The 16,005-nt window shown below is 39.5% G+C and overlaps 1 protein-coding gene across 1 annotated transcript in view; it reads right to left on the reverse strand.

The window, feature by feature from the left end:
* ATP13A4 (ATPase 13A4) overlaps nucleotides 1-16,005 on the reverse strand; it is a 60,703-nt gene that overhangs the window by 17,387 nt on the left and 27,311 nt on the right. Inside the window, exons 12-18 of the mRNA XM_024752117.1 lie at nucleotides 12,001-12,125; nucleotides 7,129-7,292; nucleotides 6,192-6,314; nucleotides 4,859-4,938; nucleotides 3,392-3,434; nucleotides 2,895-3,004; nucleotides 935-1,031 (exon numbers count right to left, since the gene is read on the reverse strand). Coding sequence (XP_024607885.1) covers nucleotides 935-1,031; nucleotides 2,895-3,004; nucleotides 3,392-3,434; nucleotides 4,859-4,938; nucleotides 6,192-6,314; nucleotides 7,129-7,292; nucleotides 12,001-12,125 — 742 coding nt within the window. The remainder of the gene's footprint in view (nucleotides 1-934; nucleotides 1,032-2,894; nucleotides 3,005-3,391; nucleotides 3,435-4,858; nucleotides 4,939-6,191; nucleotides 6,315-7,128; nucleotides 7,293-12,000; nucleotides 12,126-16,005) is intronic.

A 16,005-nucleotide genomic window follows, 5' to 3' on the forward strand; every position in this document is an offset into this window, starting at 1 on the left:
ATAAGCCCAAGTGTTGCGCTCACAAATACTAGATATGTCTTTTCTCCTTTTAGATTTTGTTAAATAGTAAAAACCATCACAAGGCCTATGTGCTTTGGGGGCATGATATGCCAATTTTCAAGTCCCTGTATTCAGGGAATCAGTGATAGGCTGCTTTGTACTAGCTCATGAAAGTCAACTGCTAAAGTTTCAGGAATTCCGTGAGCTGGTTTTTAAACACAGCCAATATAAAAACTTAAATTATACAAATTTACCATTAAATAACTTATACTAAAAACACAGGTAATAGCCAAAACTCATCACTCTCTAATCATTTCCCTACATTTAACTATTATCAATGGTTTTAAGGTTATTTACAACTCTTGTATCTATATGGTGCAAGTATTATAGAATGGTATGCTACTGTATAATACATCTCTTCCCAACTCCATGTTCAGTGACGTCAGGTAGATAGCTTGAAATCAGCCATGGTGGGAGTAGTTATGCCATTGAAATTGGTAAACATTAATAATTGGGGTTTGTGTTTCCAGGGAGAGCCAGTTATGAAACATTTACCAGAACCCCAATTAGAGAAGCACCTCTCTAGTGAATGTTATGCTAGGGTGGAGCCACACTGGAACTGGGAAGATAAGAGACCTGGTCCAGGCAAGCCAAAACAACAGTGAGAGAGAAAGTTTACCTTCAGTTCTGAACCTCAGCTACAACGCGATAAGAAACTACTGTCAGAGAGTCAGAGAACTGACGCCAACGACTTTTCCTTTGTATCCTTGTCTATTTCTGATTTACTTTCGAAAACGTTAAAGATAGTTTTAGAGAGGCTGTTGGTACTCGACATATCCCATGTGCACTCTTTCTTTAAGAGGCTTTGCAAATTGCCAGTGACCGCTACTTGTTTTAGCTCTCACTAACCAAGAGGCTAGGTCTCAAGTCATACCCAGTAGAGCAGCAGAACACCAACATACTGAATCATGCTGTACAGAGCCATGTACTTAAACATGCAAAATGAGGTAACGAGAGCTGCACGTCCTTCCCTGTGTGAGAAAAGAAATGAAAGAGTAATGAAATGAAAGTCACAAAAAGAAACGCGGTCAGTTATTCTGTGCTGTTCAGCTGAGCTCAGAAGAAAACATCAAAGCCTGATAATTCGATTGTTTGTCTGACAGACTGGACAGTCTTGAGCCAGTGGGAGCCGGCAGTCAGTGTGCTAGATGTTCAAGGAAGACTAAATCCAGGCCAAGGTCCACAGGCCTTCGATGGAGCCCGAATGTAGAGTTACTCTTGTCCTGTCTGCAGGCATTATTTCAGCTCTGAGTCAGGAGACCTGGGAACTGGTCCCAGATCTCATATCTACTCACTAATGTCATCTGAAAGGTCATTTTCCCTCTCTTGGTTACAGTTTCTTCATCTGTGAACTGAGAAATTGAAATAAGATTGCAGGTTTGGGGTGCTTCAGGTGCTTCAGGAGTTTGCAAACATCTCATTCAAATTTCATCTGGCAGTACCAACTTTTTCTAAAACTGAACTAAGACAATATGCACACTCAAATTAGGCACACATCAAATTTAAAGAGACTGGAATCAATAAGCCTGTTCATTTGTATTACTGTTGATTGACTTTGAATGCATAGTATATATTCAGAGTGTAAAATAGAGTACGTATGAAATGCCACTTTTATCTCATTCATGTGGGAAAAAATAGAGTTTAAATTTAATTCTGGTCAGAATGGTTTCCTGGGATTCCAAAACCTGATCCTCAAACTAGACTTTTTCCTGTATCAGGGCTTTGCTGCTGCTGTTTATTCCGCCTAGAAGGTGGTTTCTCCTCCACACCTCCTTAGAAAGGCTTCCCCACACCACCGCATCTGAAGCAGCCGATTCCACTGCCCAAGCCATCTTCCAACTTTTCACACTACGCCTGACTTTTCTGTGTGTGTGTTTATTGCCCAACTTCTTCACGGGAAGAAAGCTTCGTGAGAGCAAGGGGCGTTCGATTTATTTGCTTCTGGGTCCCCAGTGCCTCCAACTGTTCCTGGCCCTAAGTCCCTACTTTATAAATATTTGTCAGATGCATGAATACATTTTTAAAATGGGGAGCAGCTAGTCAAATCATTATTTTAATGTGGTGGCAGGAATATGATATTTGTATATAAAACACATTGAAACAAAATTAATTCTAATGCAATCTTCAATCCTATATGGCTGTGAGCTTCGATACATCAAGTTCTCTGAGCCTCAATTTCTTTGTTTGTAAAAGAAATAGTGACCATCCCTACAATTCCAGGCTGTTTTGATGTATAAGATACTAGGCATTAAAGCACTTTATAAACTGTAAACACATACTAGTTATAATAACCAAAAGCAGCCACAATGCTAACCGTCTCCATCATTCAAACAAAATGCAGCAGAAGTACATATTCTGGGGTTGGGGGAGGGGAACAAAGCACCAAGGGAAATTGTGGCAGAAGCAGCAAAGATGAATAAATATTCTGAAAACTGGGGATAGGAAGTATATTCCAAGGAAGCATAAAGAGGCAAGAGGAAAGGAAAGCAAGTAGGGAAGAGAAGGTTTCTGTCAATTCTCCATTAAGAAAGTATCTAAGGAGATTCACTTAAAATAATAATAAGAAGAGTATGATTGACATTTTCAAAGCAGCAACAAGTTCCAGATTCTAATCTTCTAAAATTAATCTATTCAGTGATCTTCATTAGAAATGCCACTGTTTTCCCAGGAGGTAAGTCCACTCTGGAGTAGAATGTTTGACTGGTTTCTCCCACAAAGCATCCTCCCCGCCCAGGGACACACATTTCCACTGGTCTTCGCCTGGCAAAACAAAGGGGTTTGCACCTAAAAGTCAAGAGACATTAAAACAATGCTGGTGAAAAGTACCTACTTACTTGATAAGGTGAGGTACACATTCAATGTTTGGAGTTTTGGAAGTGAAAGGTGAGGCCACAGATGCCTCCTGCTCTGATAAAGAGATGCCCACGTGAGCCATTTTCAAAGCCTGAAAGCAAAGAGTCAGCTTACTGTATAGATGCACACTCACACATCTCTCTCCTGAGGCCACACGAGAAAGGCTAGTTAAGCTGCGCACGAAGTGGCTTGTGGGCCCAAGCACTGGCCAGGAGATGATCAAATTTTGCTCTGCCTGCCACATAAGAAAGAGATGGCACTGGGACACCTAGCTAAAGAAGTGGGGAATGCAGAACCAAGTTCTCCCCCATTTAGTCTGTACTGACCACTGAGTCATTGTGTGGCTTTGGTTCAAACCTTTCCAAACCGCCCACATCAGTTTCTCCTTCAAGAGGAATGGAGGTGGTATATATCCCAGGGGATACTATCTCTTACAGGGCTTGAAGCAAGTACAACTGACACACTGACAGCTACTTACCCCACAGTCATTGGCTCCGTCACCACACATACCTACAAAGTAACTAAAAGGGAACCGTGTCAATTGTAGAGGAGATCAAAGCAATCTTACCTTCTAATTGCTCTAATTAAAAAGATAAAATGAGCTTCATTACTTAAGGCTCAAACTTATTATGTATTTTAAGGGAGTTTCCCCAACAGTCTGGTTTGAATAAAATAAAGTATGACTCAGCAGTTCCTACAATGGATTAAGAAATCCCATACAGCCTTCCTGACTCCAAGCGATTCAAGGAGACCCTGCACTTCTCTGTCTAGGAGGCAGCTCTGTCAGCTGTAAAACAGGATGTTCACGATTATATGACAGCATGGCATGGTGGGGAAGGCGCAGAATTTGAAGCCAGAAGATCTGGATCTCTGACCTGATCACTTCCCCATTTTGACTATCATTTTTCTCCCCTACAAGCATTATGAGTATTCAGTGAAGTGATGTATTCTGAAATGATAAATAAGAATTATTGTTGGTGACATTAATAGTAAGTGGAGAGGAAATCCACCGTGTCAGCTGTCATTCAACTCAAAAATGTGGTGCCAGGACCAGAAGTTGAAGAAAGAAACTATATCCCCATTTCAGGATAGCTTTCTGAGGCTGGATGAATACTGCTCTCTTGAATTGTTGACGAAGACAGTCTGCTTTTTAAGGTAGGAGCACTCTGACAGTGTTTGCAGAATTTGCTGTACTTCTCTTCCACACTTCTATCTAAGGCAATGAGTTTACTGTGGAGGTTTTTAGCCATATTTAGAAGATAGGGCTTTTTGAATATAGATCTTTTGCCTAGTGACTGAATCAATGAGTATGAGGGTGGACTAGGGATGGGTAGGAGTTGGAGCTGTGTGAGTGTGGTCCAGCACCAGAGGTAGAGAAAGCCTCTGAGACTCCATGGGCTTCCATTAACAGGAAATAAAGGATCCCAAATGATGGGATTCTGACAATGGAGACCCTTTGTGTCAAGAATAGTTTTCTGATGTAGGATGGAGAGGATGCTTTGGCATAAGAATGTTTTAATATTTTTAGGGTTATGTGAATCTCTTGTCATAGGGACCTCCCTGTATCATAACCATGAAAATAATTTGTAAAAATGAAGTCTAAATTTTCATTGTACCTTTAGGAGCCAAGTTCAGATGACCTTTCCAGAGTTATTTCTTGTCCCCCTTATGTTCTAGTTCAGTGGGGTTCTCAATTCTGGATGCATAATTGACTTATGAAAGGAACTTTTAAAAAAATACTGATGTCCAAGTGCCCACATGAGCAATTGAATCAGAATCTCTGAACGGTGGTGTCCTGGTATTGCTAATTTTTCAAAGCTCCCAAGGTGACTGTCATGTGTAACCACGTTAAGAACCACTGCCCTAACCAAACTGAGTGACTTCCTTACTCTCCCCCTGTCATGCCTCCATGCACTTCACACCATCTGAATTGGTAAAGACCTACTCTAGTTTCTGAAATTCTTCCACCAGACTGGATTTCTGCCCTGGAGACATTCTTGCAAAGATGGTCCCATTGATCAATATCTGTAAAGAATACAAAAGGGAAAATTTTTTTTATTATGTCAGCTGGTCATACATGAAGTAATTGATAACATTCAGAACACTGACTGGGTAATGATATCCATGAGTGAGAAAAATATTTGTTTCCAAGAAGTCCTTCTTTGGATTTTAAGACAGATGTTGAGACTTTGGTCATCAGATAAGTGATCAGGAAGACCAAAATCAGTAAAAATGACTACTTAATAGACATAATTGATGACCTACAGGAATTTAGCTTAGGGGCCATGAAGGATGTCGTCCTGAAAAACCCTGAGCTTGATGGAACCTTAAACCAGTAAAGTATGAGAAATTGCAAGATAACAAGAGGTCAGCATCCCAGGAGAAGGAAAGGAGGCAACTGCTTCTCAGAAAATTGTTCAGATCTAGCAGAAAAATAGCCTAGAGATGAGAGAGTGACTATCTGTGGTCTTTGACTTAACCATACCATCTGGGCTTGACCAACTGTGAAACTCAGCTGATAACTCCAGCCTAATTTGGGCTCTGAAACATTAATAGATTGTCACATTAATGGATTGTTGTATAAAAACCTGTACCAGCTCCATCCACCTGAACCCCATCCTACAGAGTCTACATTCTTCTGTGTCACAGCTGTGTGTGCTCCCTGCTCTTCTTGGCTGTAAACTCAGCTTACTGTTCACTCACCTTTAAAGTCTTCATTCTTTTTTTCTTAAACAGTACTTAAGATAATGAGCAATTGAATACAAATAAATTATCTTTGCTTTACCCTGGACACAATCTTTCTCTAGTTTGCTCACATGTTTTTTTATGTATATAACTTACCTGCCCTCATTGTGGCTTTGTTCTTCATCAGAAAAGTTTTAAGTTTGACCCTCTTTTGTATAGACGTCCTCTATCAAAAACCTAATGGAATTCCTCTATTTTGGGCCTGCCTTCCTGTATAATTGCTGGATTTACACTATACTGTGAGACCCCCTAACCATGGCAATATAGTGACAGCTCCCCCAAAGCAATCTTATCACTTGAGAAGTCACTAATATTTTAATCCTATAGATGATGGATAATTAGTTAATCAAATTTACTAATTTTAAATCTAGCAGGAAATGAAACAGCAGCGACCTCTGCAAAACTATCTGCTTCCCTTATGATACATTCAATAGGTATATCTAACCTAGTTAGAGGTTTGAAATTACTTACGATCATGCTCCGTGACATTGTTAGCATCTTTACTAGGAGACTGGTACCCTCTTAGAACTTACCTTTGGCAGTAGGCTGCTGAAATGTTGACTTATAACCTGGAAGGATTTTCCACTTAGGGCAAAATGGTAACTTCCCTCTCTGCTGTTATCAGAGACTTCTTCCCTGATGTTAATGTAATTGTCCTGCAAGGCAAGACGCAGTAATTTTAGACTTGATAGAGTGGTTAGGACCACAAGCATATCTGAACAAAGGCAACAATGACAGTCTGGGATCTCTCTATAAAAGTCACACTCTGGCCCTGATTCCTCAGAGAAGCACTTTCTCTTTGCTGGATCAATCTTTGCACATCAACAGCCTCTAGTGAACAGGGGGGTAACACTTACTCACGTCCTGTTCTCATCCTGATTTGATCTCAGTGAGTCCCAGAAAAAAGCACATTTCACACATTTCAAGTGTAAAATACAAAAGCATTGCAGCTTAACAAATCCCTCCCTGAGGTGAGAACTTTCCTTTTTTTTTTTTTTTACAGAATTAATATTGTTTCACAAGGACATAATAGACATAGGATACTGACAAGATTGGAGATAAATGAATAAAACTTCTTCCCACCCTGAAGATATAGTCTGATTTTCCAATGCACACAGCAGTGTCTCTCTTAGGGACTAAATCCCCTTTGAACCCAGTGGGATGGCTGGCAAGCAAGGGAAAAAATGGAAAATTAGACTTGCAGCCCCACTTACTATATTCTTTCTAAAGACTTTTTTAAGTTTAAAAGAATGGATTATTTCCAGCACCCAGGAAAGCACTATACCTTAAAGCTCAGTAGGAATGGTATGGGAAAATGATATAATTGAGTTCTTTGAACTGTATACATGTTAGACATTTGGAGAAGTATGTTGACCCTAGGTCACCTGTACACCTCTGCTGGTCAAAGCTGCTCAGTAGTCAACACTGTGTGACGAGTTAGATAATATGGCAGTCTGCTTTTAGGTATACCTGATTCCTATAAGCAATATGTTTCTTCTCTTCGACTAACTGCCAAGATACAGATGCTGATGAGGACTCAGTAGTTTCATTTGCTTCAATGAGAATGACTTTCTGGCTTTCAGAAACCATTCCAGACTTTCTGGCCACTGTTATTGCAGTCTGAAGATTGTCACCTAGAAGAAAGGAAAAGTATCCCAAGATGAGATCAAAGAGACAGAACCAATTCACGTAGAACCTAGAAAGCTAGGGTAAGGAGTTCAGACCTTATTTTTGGTGTGAGAAGAAACAGTCTCTAAGTTCTCTCTCAGCCCTGACCTTCCATGATTCTGTGATCCCTTTTCTTATTATTGCTGCTTTTCATCTGGTTACTTTATGACCTACTAGTATTTTTTTGCCAGGGAGTGGGAAGTAAAATTAAAAAGGAAAAGTTCAAATATATTTCTGTTATTTGTCAGCAGCTTAGTAGATGTTTAGCAAAACTCTACTGGTTTAATATGACATCTTGTGGTTCCACTTCCAGCTAATATGGAGTAAGCCCACTAGAATCTATTTCTCCCACTGATTACAATGGAAAACTCCAGAAAAAATGCCATTAAAAAAACCTACCTGAGGACTTTGAAAAGTAAACACAAATGGCATAATGTGAAAGGGAGTCAAATTTGGAGAAATAATCTACAAGGTGGAGAGATTCTCAGCTTTTTTTCTCTTTCCTCTCACGTAATTTGACCTGAGTGTGAGCCCCAGTCCCAGAGCTATGCAGATAGCTAAAACTCCAAGAAAAACCTACTTTTTCTGGCCAAAGGAACCAGGAAAGGGGCACTGGAGGCCTGAAGAGTTGTGAGGGAAATCCTAGAAAGAAGAGAGCTAGACAAGGAGACTAATTCAGTGTATGAACTATGTAAGCCCCAAGCTCAACCCAGAGCTGTGCATGTGCAGAGCAAACCTGAAGAAGGATAGCAAAAGCTTCAAGAATTGAACTATGATATTAGTCACCTCCCATATTCCAGAGTTTTGCTTGCTAAAACAACAAACTCAACATTCTCTAGAGGATTTTAACAGGATCCAAAGTATCCCAACATAATATTCAAAATGTTCAGGATTCTCAACATGTGAAAAACCTGGAAAATCTGGCCAATTCTCAAGAAAAAAACAATTCAATAGTTGCTTGTCCCAAGATGACCCAGATGTTGGAATTATCAGACAATGCTTTTAAAGCAGCTATTGTAATCCTCCTCCATGTGGTGAAGGTTGATACTCTTGAAATAAATGACAAGATAGAAGTTCTCAACTGAAAAAACAAAGAACAAAGATTGAAGAATATCAAAAGAACTCACATTCATGTCATTAGAGCCCAAGAAGGAGAGGAGAAAGATTGGAACAGGAAAAAAATGTTTTGAAGACATAATAGCAGAAAACTTCCCAAATATGGTAAAAGATTTAAATTTACAGATTCAAGAAGCTCAGTGAATCCGAAACACGATAAATTCAGTGAAAACCACACCCAGACACATAATCAGGCTGCTAAAAAACCGAAGATAAAGCAAATATCTTAGGAGCAGCTAGGGAAAACAATAAATTACATATAGGGAAACAATAATTCAAATTATCACAGATTTCTCATCAAAAACCATGAAGGCAAGATAACAGTGGAACATCTTTAAAGTGCTGAAAGAAAAAAATTGTCAACTCAGACTCCTATAGCTAATGAAAATAGTCTCAGGAATGAAGACATTCTTAGATAAGGGAATCTAAGATAATTTGTGCCAGCAGATATGCTCAAAAAGAAATGCTTAAAGAAGTTCTTTAGGCTGACAGGAAATGATACCAGAGGGAAACTTGCAACATAAGACATGAACATTTAGGAACAGAAATAATAAAGAGCCGTATAAATATAAAGTCGATTTTTCTTCACTTATGTTCTCCAACTCTTGACTGTTGAAATTTAAAACTCTAACATTGTCTGGTGGGGTTTCATTGTATGTCATACACATATATATACAACAATAACAGAGGAGAGAAAGTAGGGGATGTTTATGATGATAAGCCTTCTTGAAAGGGTAGGTACAGATATAGTGATTTGTAGAGCAACCACTAAAAATAAATAACGTAACAACTGGCTGGCTATCCCTAACATGGTTTCTCCCAGGTTTCTACCAAAATACTTTGAGAATCCTCAGAAGAGCTAACTGGGGGGAGGGAGATGCTCTAGCCTGAGATCAGGGAGCCCTGAGAGTGAGAGGCTCTTCCACGTGCCTCAGCAGGGTGACAACAGCCATCTGCTTTGCAACACAGACCGTTTTGCCATCTGTCACCTGCGAGAGGTCTGTTGTTTAGGACATGCAGCCCAGGCCTGATCCTCAACCATCTGACAAAAAAAGATAAAAACCTACTTAAGAAATTCCAGAAGCTAGATAAGGAAATATAAGGCAGAACAACCAGAACATGACTGGTAAAGTAGGCTAGCTGCTGGAGACAGAAGAAAGCTGCATTAAAAATAATGAGAGCACTTAGGAAACTCAAATGGAGCACAGGCAAAACATGGTTTTCTAAAGTCACTCCTACTCCAAAACACAATTTAAGAACTTCACAATTCAAGAGGTGATTTGAAGGAGATCATCCTCATTTTTGATACCCGAGTTTGCAGTTTGAAAAAATTCAGTGCAAAAAAAGAACCCTTAAAGCTCAGAGCAAAATTATAAAAATATGAGAGTTATGTAAGATTGACTAAAAGGATCTATGTACAACATGGGAAATATAGCCAATATTTTGTAGTAACTGTAAATGGAATATAGCCTTTAAAAATTATATGAAAAAATTTAAAATATGAGTTACAAGAAAAAAAACATAAGAGACTGAGAGGATAGATCCAGGAAGCCTGTCATGTGAATAATGGAAATTCCAGAAGGGAAGAAGGAAAGAGAGAACAAAAGCCCTAATTAACAATAGAAGAAATTTTCCTGAGAAGAAGAAGACAGATTAAAAATGCTCATAATGGAGCTTCCCCGGTGGCGCAGTGGTTGAGAGTCCGCCTGCCGATGCAGGGGACGTGGGTTCGTGCCCCGGTCTGGGAGGATCCCACATGCCGCGGAGCGGCTGGGCCCGTGAGCCATGGCCGCTGAGTCTGCGCGTCTGGAGCTTGTGTTCCGCAACGGGAGAGGCCACAACAGTGAGAGGCCCACGTACCACACACACACAAAAAAAATGCTCACAATGTTCCAGACTAAATTAATGAAAAAAGACAAACATATAGGCACACCTTGGTAACATTTCTAAACTCCAAAGTTAAAGAAAAAGGATTATATGTAAACAGAACAAGTTACCTACAGTGGACTCCACTGGCCTTGTGATATGCAATACCAAAAACTGGAAGATAAAAGAATAAAACCTACAGACCATTAATAAAAAAGGACTCTACATATAAAATAGATAACTAATAAGGACCTACTGTATAGCACAGGGAACTCTACTCTGTAATGTAGAGTTCTCTACATTAGTAGTGTAATATAGGTCTCTGTAATGACCTATATAGGAAAAGAACCTAAAGAAGAGTGGATATATTATATGTATTGATATATGTATAACTGATTCACTTTGCTGAAACTAACATAACATTATAAATCAACTATACTCCAATAAAGTTTTTTTTTAAAAAGTACTCTAACCCAAACATACTATACCCAGGCAAGACATCATTCACCTATCAGAGCAAAGAAAGATATTTCAGGGTATATAAAAGATCAGAGAGCATATCACCCTTCCAACCCATCCAAGGACAATTCTTCAGAAAAATTACAACCAAGCAAGGAAAGAAGCAGAACAGAAATTTTAATATGAAAGAAGAAGTGAAGAGGGAGTGTTGTGAGCGATGAGCTCTTACTTCTACATAAATCTAACTGGTAAAGGATAGATTCTGAGACTGTGTAAAATAAGTGCTAAATAAAAATTTTGAAACAGAAGGGTCATAATGTAAGGGGAATTTTAATAAGTAGTAAACTAACTCAGCAGCACCTAGAAGTTGGGCAGAGGGGCTAAGAAGGGAGAGGGAAAAAGTGATCCAAAAGTCTCTTGGATTGGAGGGTGTGGTAGTGGAGGGGGGTGGAGAAGCTCCAAAGGGGAGGTGAATGTATTCTCGAGTTTCCAACATCAAATTGGGTTCAAGGACAGTGGGATAGGGAGAGAGTGCTTTGGTGGGGCAAGACTGTATCTTGATGCCAGAATTCATAGAGTTAAACGCATCTGACTTTGAGAGCAGAGAAAGGGAAGGCAATACACACTCAAAAATCATGAATGCATTAGGAAATCACTGACTCTCTACTCGGAAGCATTCATTAAGAAACTTCACACATTTCTCTTGCACAATCTTTTCTCACTGCTCCCTTGTTTGTGACTTGGAGTTTGGGAGTGGGAGTAGAAGGGACAGCATTTTTTAATCTCTAGAATTGTAGCGCTCATTGATGGGCCTTCAGTGTATTTTACAGACCATGCTGACTAAGCATTCTTCTTCTCTGAAAATTTAATAATAAATATCAACATCTTTGCATGGCTTATGTCTTCTTATTCAGGTGTTATTTCAAACGTTCCCTCTCAGAAAGGACACCTCGTCTAAAGTAGCTGGTCAAACACACTTTACCACATCACCTGTTTTATGTATCTCATAACACTTATTGGTAGCTGTTTATTCAATTGAATGATTGATTTTCTATCTTAACCCATGTAAAAGGATGCTCAGAGTAATAACTTTGCCTATTTTGCTGTCCAGGTCCAGTGTCTAGAACAGTGTCCGGCCCATAGTTGCAAGTCAACAAGATTTGCTAAATGAGTGAATCTCTGTCTATTTCCACATCAAATTCTTCCTGTTTTCACACACACTTTTTTCTATACCTGTGATCATTACAGTCCTTATCCGGGCTGAGATGAGCTCTTCCAGGGCAGGTTTTGTCTCCTCCTTCAGTCGATTCTCCAAGATCAGCAATCCCAGAAATATCAGGTCTGATTCTACCTGGTCCCTGGAAGTATATGGATGATTGAACAGAAATCACACATTACAGTCTTTCTTACAGGAAGCCAAACAAAAACAAAGTCAGATATCTTCCTCTCAGAGTGGTCCCCACTTACTCATTCACCATTCCTGGGACACTGAATGTGTGCAGAAACTATCCAGAAAGAAAACAGGAGGGGGCACAAGGATATAGAGACTTTTGTTCTGACAGAACTGAAATGAAGAGAGGATGCTTATTAAGGATGAGATTAACTTTAATCTTTGTAGAGAATGAATTAAATGACCACAACGCTGTCTTCCATCTTCTGTGGTGATTTTCATCACCATACCTGTTAACAGCCACCAGAGAGTTCTAGCTCTGGTAGAAAACACCATTAAAAATAAGTGAGGTGAGGCGCCTTCAAGATGGTGGAGGAGTAAGATGTGGAGAACAACTTCCACCGCACAAATCAATCAGAAATACATCTACATGTGGAACATCTACTACAGAACACCTACTGAACGCTGGCAGGAGACCTCAGACATCCCAAAAGGCAAGAAACTCCCCATGTACATGGCCATGTGGCTGACAGGGTCTTGGCGCTCTGGCTGGGTATCAGGCTTGAGCCTCTAAGGTTGGAGAGCCGGGTTCAGGACATTGGTCCACCAGAGACCTCCTGGCCCCATGTAATATCAAACGGTGAAAGCTCTCCCAGAGATCTCCATCTCAACGCAAAGACCCAGCTCCACTCAATGACCAGCAAGGTACAGTGCTGGACACCCTATGCCAAACAACTAGCAAGACAGGAACACAACCCCACCCATTAGCAGAGAAGCTGCCTAAAATCATAATAAGTTCACATACACCCCAAAACACACGACCAGACATGGTCCTGCCCACTAGAATGACAAGATCCAGCCTCATCCACCAGAACACAGGCACTAGTCCCCTCCACCATAAAGCCTACACAACCCACTGAACCAACCTTAGCCACTGGGGGCAGACACCAAAAACAACGGGAACGATGAACCTGCAGCCTGAAAGAAGGAGATCCCAAACACAGTAAGTTAAGCAAAATGAGAAGACAGAGAAACACAGATGGAGGAGCAAGGTAAAAACCCACCAGACAAAACAAATGAAGAGGAAATAGGCAGTCTACCTGAAAAATAATTCAGAGTAATGATAGTAAAGTTGATCCCAAATCTTACAAATAGAATGGAGAAAATACAAGAAACGTTTAACAAGGACCTAGAACTAAAGAGCAAATAAACAATGATGAACAACACAATAAATGAAATAAAAAATTATCTAGAAGGAATGGATAGCAGAATAACTGAGGCAGAAGAACGATAAGTGACCTGGAAGATAAAATAGTGGAAATAACTACCACAAAGCAGAATAAAGAAAAAAGAATGAAAAGAATTGAGGACAATCTCAGAGACCACTTGGACAACATTAAACACACCAACATTCAAATTATAGGGGTCCCAGAAGAAGAAGAGAAAAAGAAAGGGATGGAGAAAATATTTGAAGAGATTATAGTTGAAAACTTCCCCAATATGGGTAAGGAAATAGTCAAGTCCAGGAAGGGCAGAGAGTCCCATACAGGATAAATCCAAGGAGAAACATGCCATGATACATATTAATCAAACTATCAAAAATTAAATACAAAGAAAAAATATTAAAAGCAGCAAGAGAAAAGCAACAATTAACATACAAGAAAATCCCCATAAGGTTAACAGCTGATCTTTTAGCAGAAACTCTGCAAGCCAGAAGGGGGTGGCAGGACATATTTAAAGTGATGAAAGGGAAAAACCTACAACCAAGATTATTCTACACAGCAATGATATCATTCAGATTTGAGGGAGAAAATAAAACCTTTACAGATAATCAAAAGCTGAGAATTCAGCACCACCAAACCAGCTTTACAACAAGTAAGAGACAAAGAAGGACACTATATAATGATCAAGGGAGCAATCCAAGAAGATATAACAATTGTAAATATGCAGGCACCCAACATAGGAGCACCTCAATAAAAAGGCAAATGCTAACAGCCATAAAAGGGGAAATCGACAGTAACAAAATAATAGTAGGGGACTTAAACACCCCACTTTCACCAATGGACAGATCATCCAAAATTAAAATAAATAAGGAAACACAAGCTTTAAACGACACAAGGCCAGGACCAGATGGCATCACAGGCGAATTCTATCAAACATTTAGAGAAGAGCTAACACCTATCCTTCACAAACTGTTCCAAAATATAGCAGAAGGAGAAACACTCCCAAACTCATTCTACGAGGCCACCATCACCCAGATACCAAAACCAAAGATGCCACAAAGAAAGAAAACTACAGGCTAATATCACAGATGAACATACATGCAAAAATCATCAACAAAATACTAGCAAACAGAATCCAACGGCACACTAAAAGGATCATACACCATGATCAAGTGGGGTTTATCACAGGAATGCAAGGATACTTCAAAATATACAAATCAATCAATGTGATACACCATATTAACAAACTGAAGGAGGAAAACCATTGATCATCTCAATAGATATAGAAATACTTTTGACAAATTTCAACACCAATTTATGATAAAACCCCTCAGAAAGTAGGCACAGAGGGAACTTACCTCAAAATAATAAAGGTCATATATGACAAACCACAGCCAACGTCGTTCTCAATGGTGAAAAACTGAAACCATTTCCTCTAAGATCAGGAACAAGACAAGGTTGCCCATTCTCACCACTATTATTCCACATAGTTTTGGAAGTTTTAGGCACAGCAGTTAGAGAAGAAAAAGAAATAAAAGGAATCCAAATCAGAAAAGAAGTAAAACTGTGACTGTTTTCAGGTGACATGATACTATACATAGAGAATCCGAAAGATGCTACCAGAAAACTACTAGAGCTAATCAATGAATCTGGTAAAGTAGCAGGACACAAAACTAATGCACAGACTTCCCTGGTGGCACAGTGGTTGAGAGTCCGCCTGCCAAATCCTGCAACAAAAAGAAAAAAATACCCAGGTATAAACCTACCTAAGAAGACAAAAGACCTGTATGCCGAAAACTATAAGACACTGATGAAAGAAATTAAAGACTATACAAACAGATGGCTAGATATACCATGTTCTTGGATTGGAAGAATCAACATTGTGAAAATGACTATTCTACCCAAGGCAAGCTACAGATTCAATGCAACCCCTATCAAACTACCAATAGCATTTTTCACAGAACTAGAACAAAACATTTCACAATTTGTATGGAATCACAACAGACCCCGAATAGCCAAAGCCATCTTGAGAAAGAAAAAAGGAGCTGGAGGAATCAGGCTCCCTGACTTCAGACTATACTACAAAGCTACAGTAATCAAGACAGTATGGTACTGGCACAAAAACAGAAAGATAGATCAGTGGAACAGGATAGAAAGCCCAGAGATAAACCCACGCACATATGGACACCTTATCTTTGATAAAGGAGGCAAGAATATACATGGAGAAATGACAGCCTCTTCAATAACTGGTGCTGGGAAAACTGGACAGCTACATGTAAAAGAATGAAATTAGAACACTTCCTAACACCATACACAAAAGTAAACTGAAAGTGGATTAAAGGCCTAAATGTAAGGCCAGACACTATAAAAGTGTTAGAGGAAAACACTCTAGAGGAAAACACTTAGAGGCAGAACACTCCATGACATAAAACACAGCAAGATCCTTTTGGACCCACTTCCTAGAGAAATGGAAATAAAAACAAAAATAAACAAAGGGACCTAGTGAAACTTAAAAAGCTTTTGCACAGCAAAGGAAACCATAACCAAGACCAAAAGACAACCCTCAGAATGGGAGAAAACATTTGCAAATGAAGCAACTGACAAAGGATTAATCTCCAAAATTTA

This window comes from Neophocaena asiaeorientalis, unplaced genomic scaffold (genome assembly GCF_003031525.2).
Source record: "Neophocaena asiaeorientalis asiaeorientalis breed wild unplaced genomic scaffold, Neophocaena_asiaeorientalis_V1.1 scaffold293, whole genome shotgun sequence".
Classification (NCBI taxonomy): domain Eukaryota; kingdom Metazoa; phylum Chordata; class Mammalia; order Artiodactyla; family Phocoenidae; genus Neophocaena; species Neophocaena asiaeorientalis.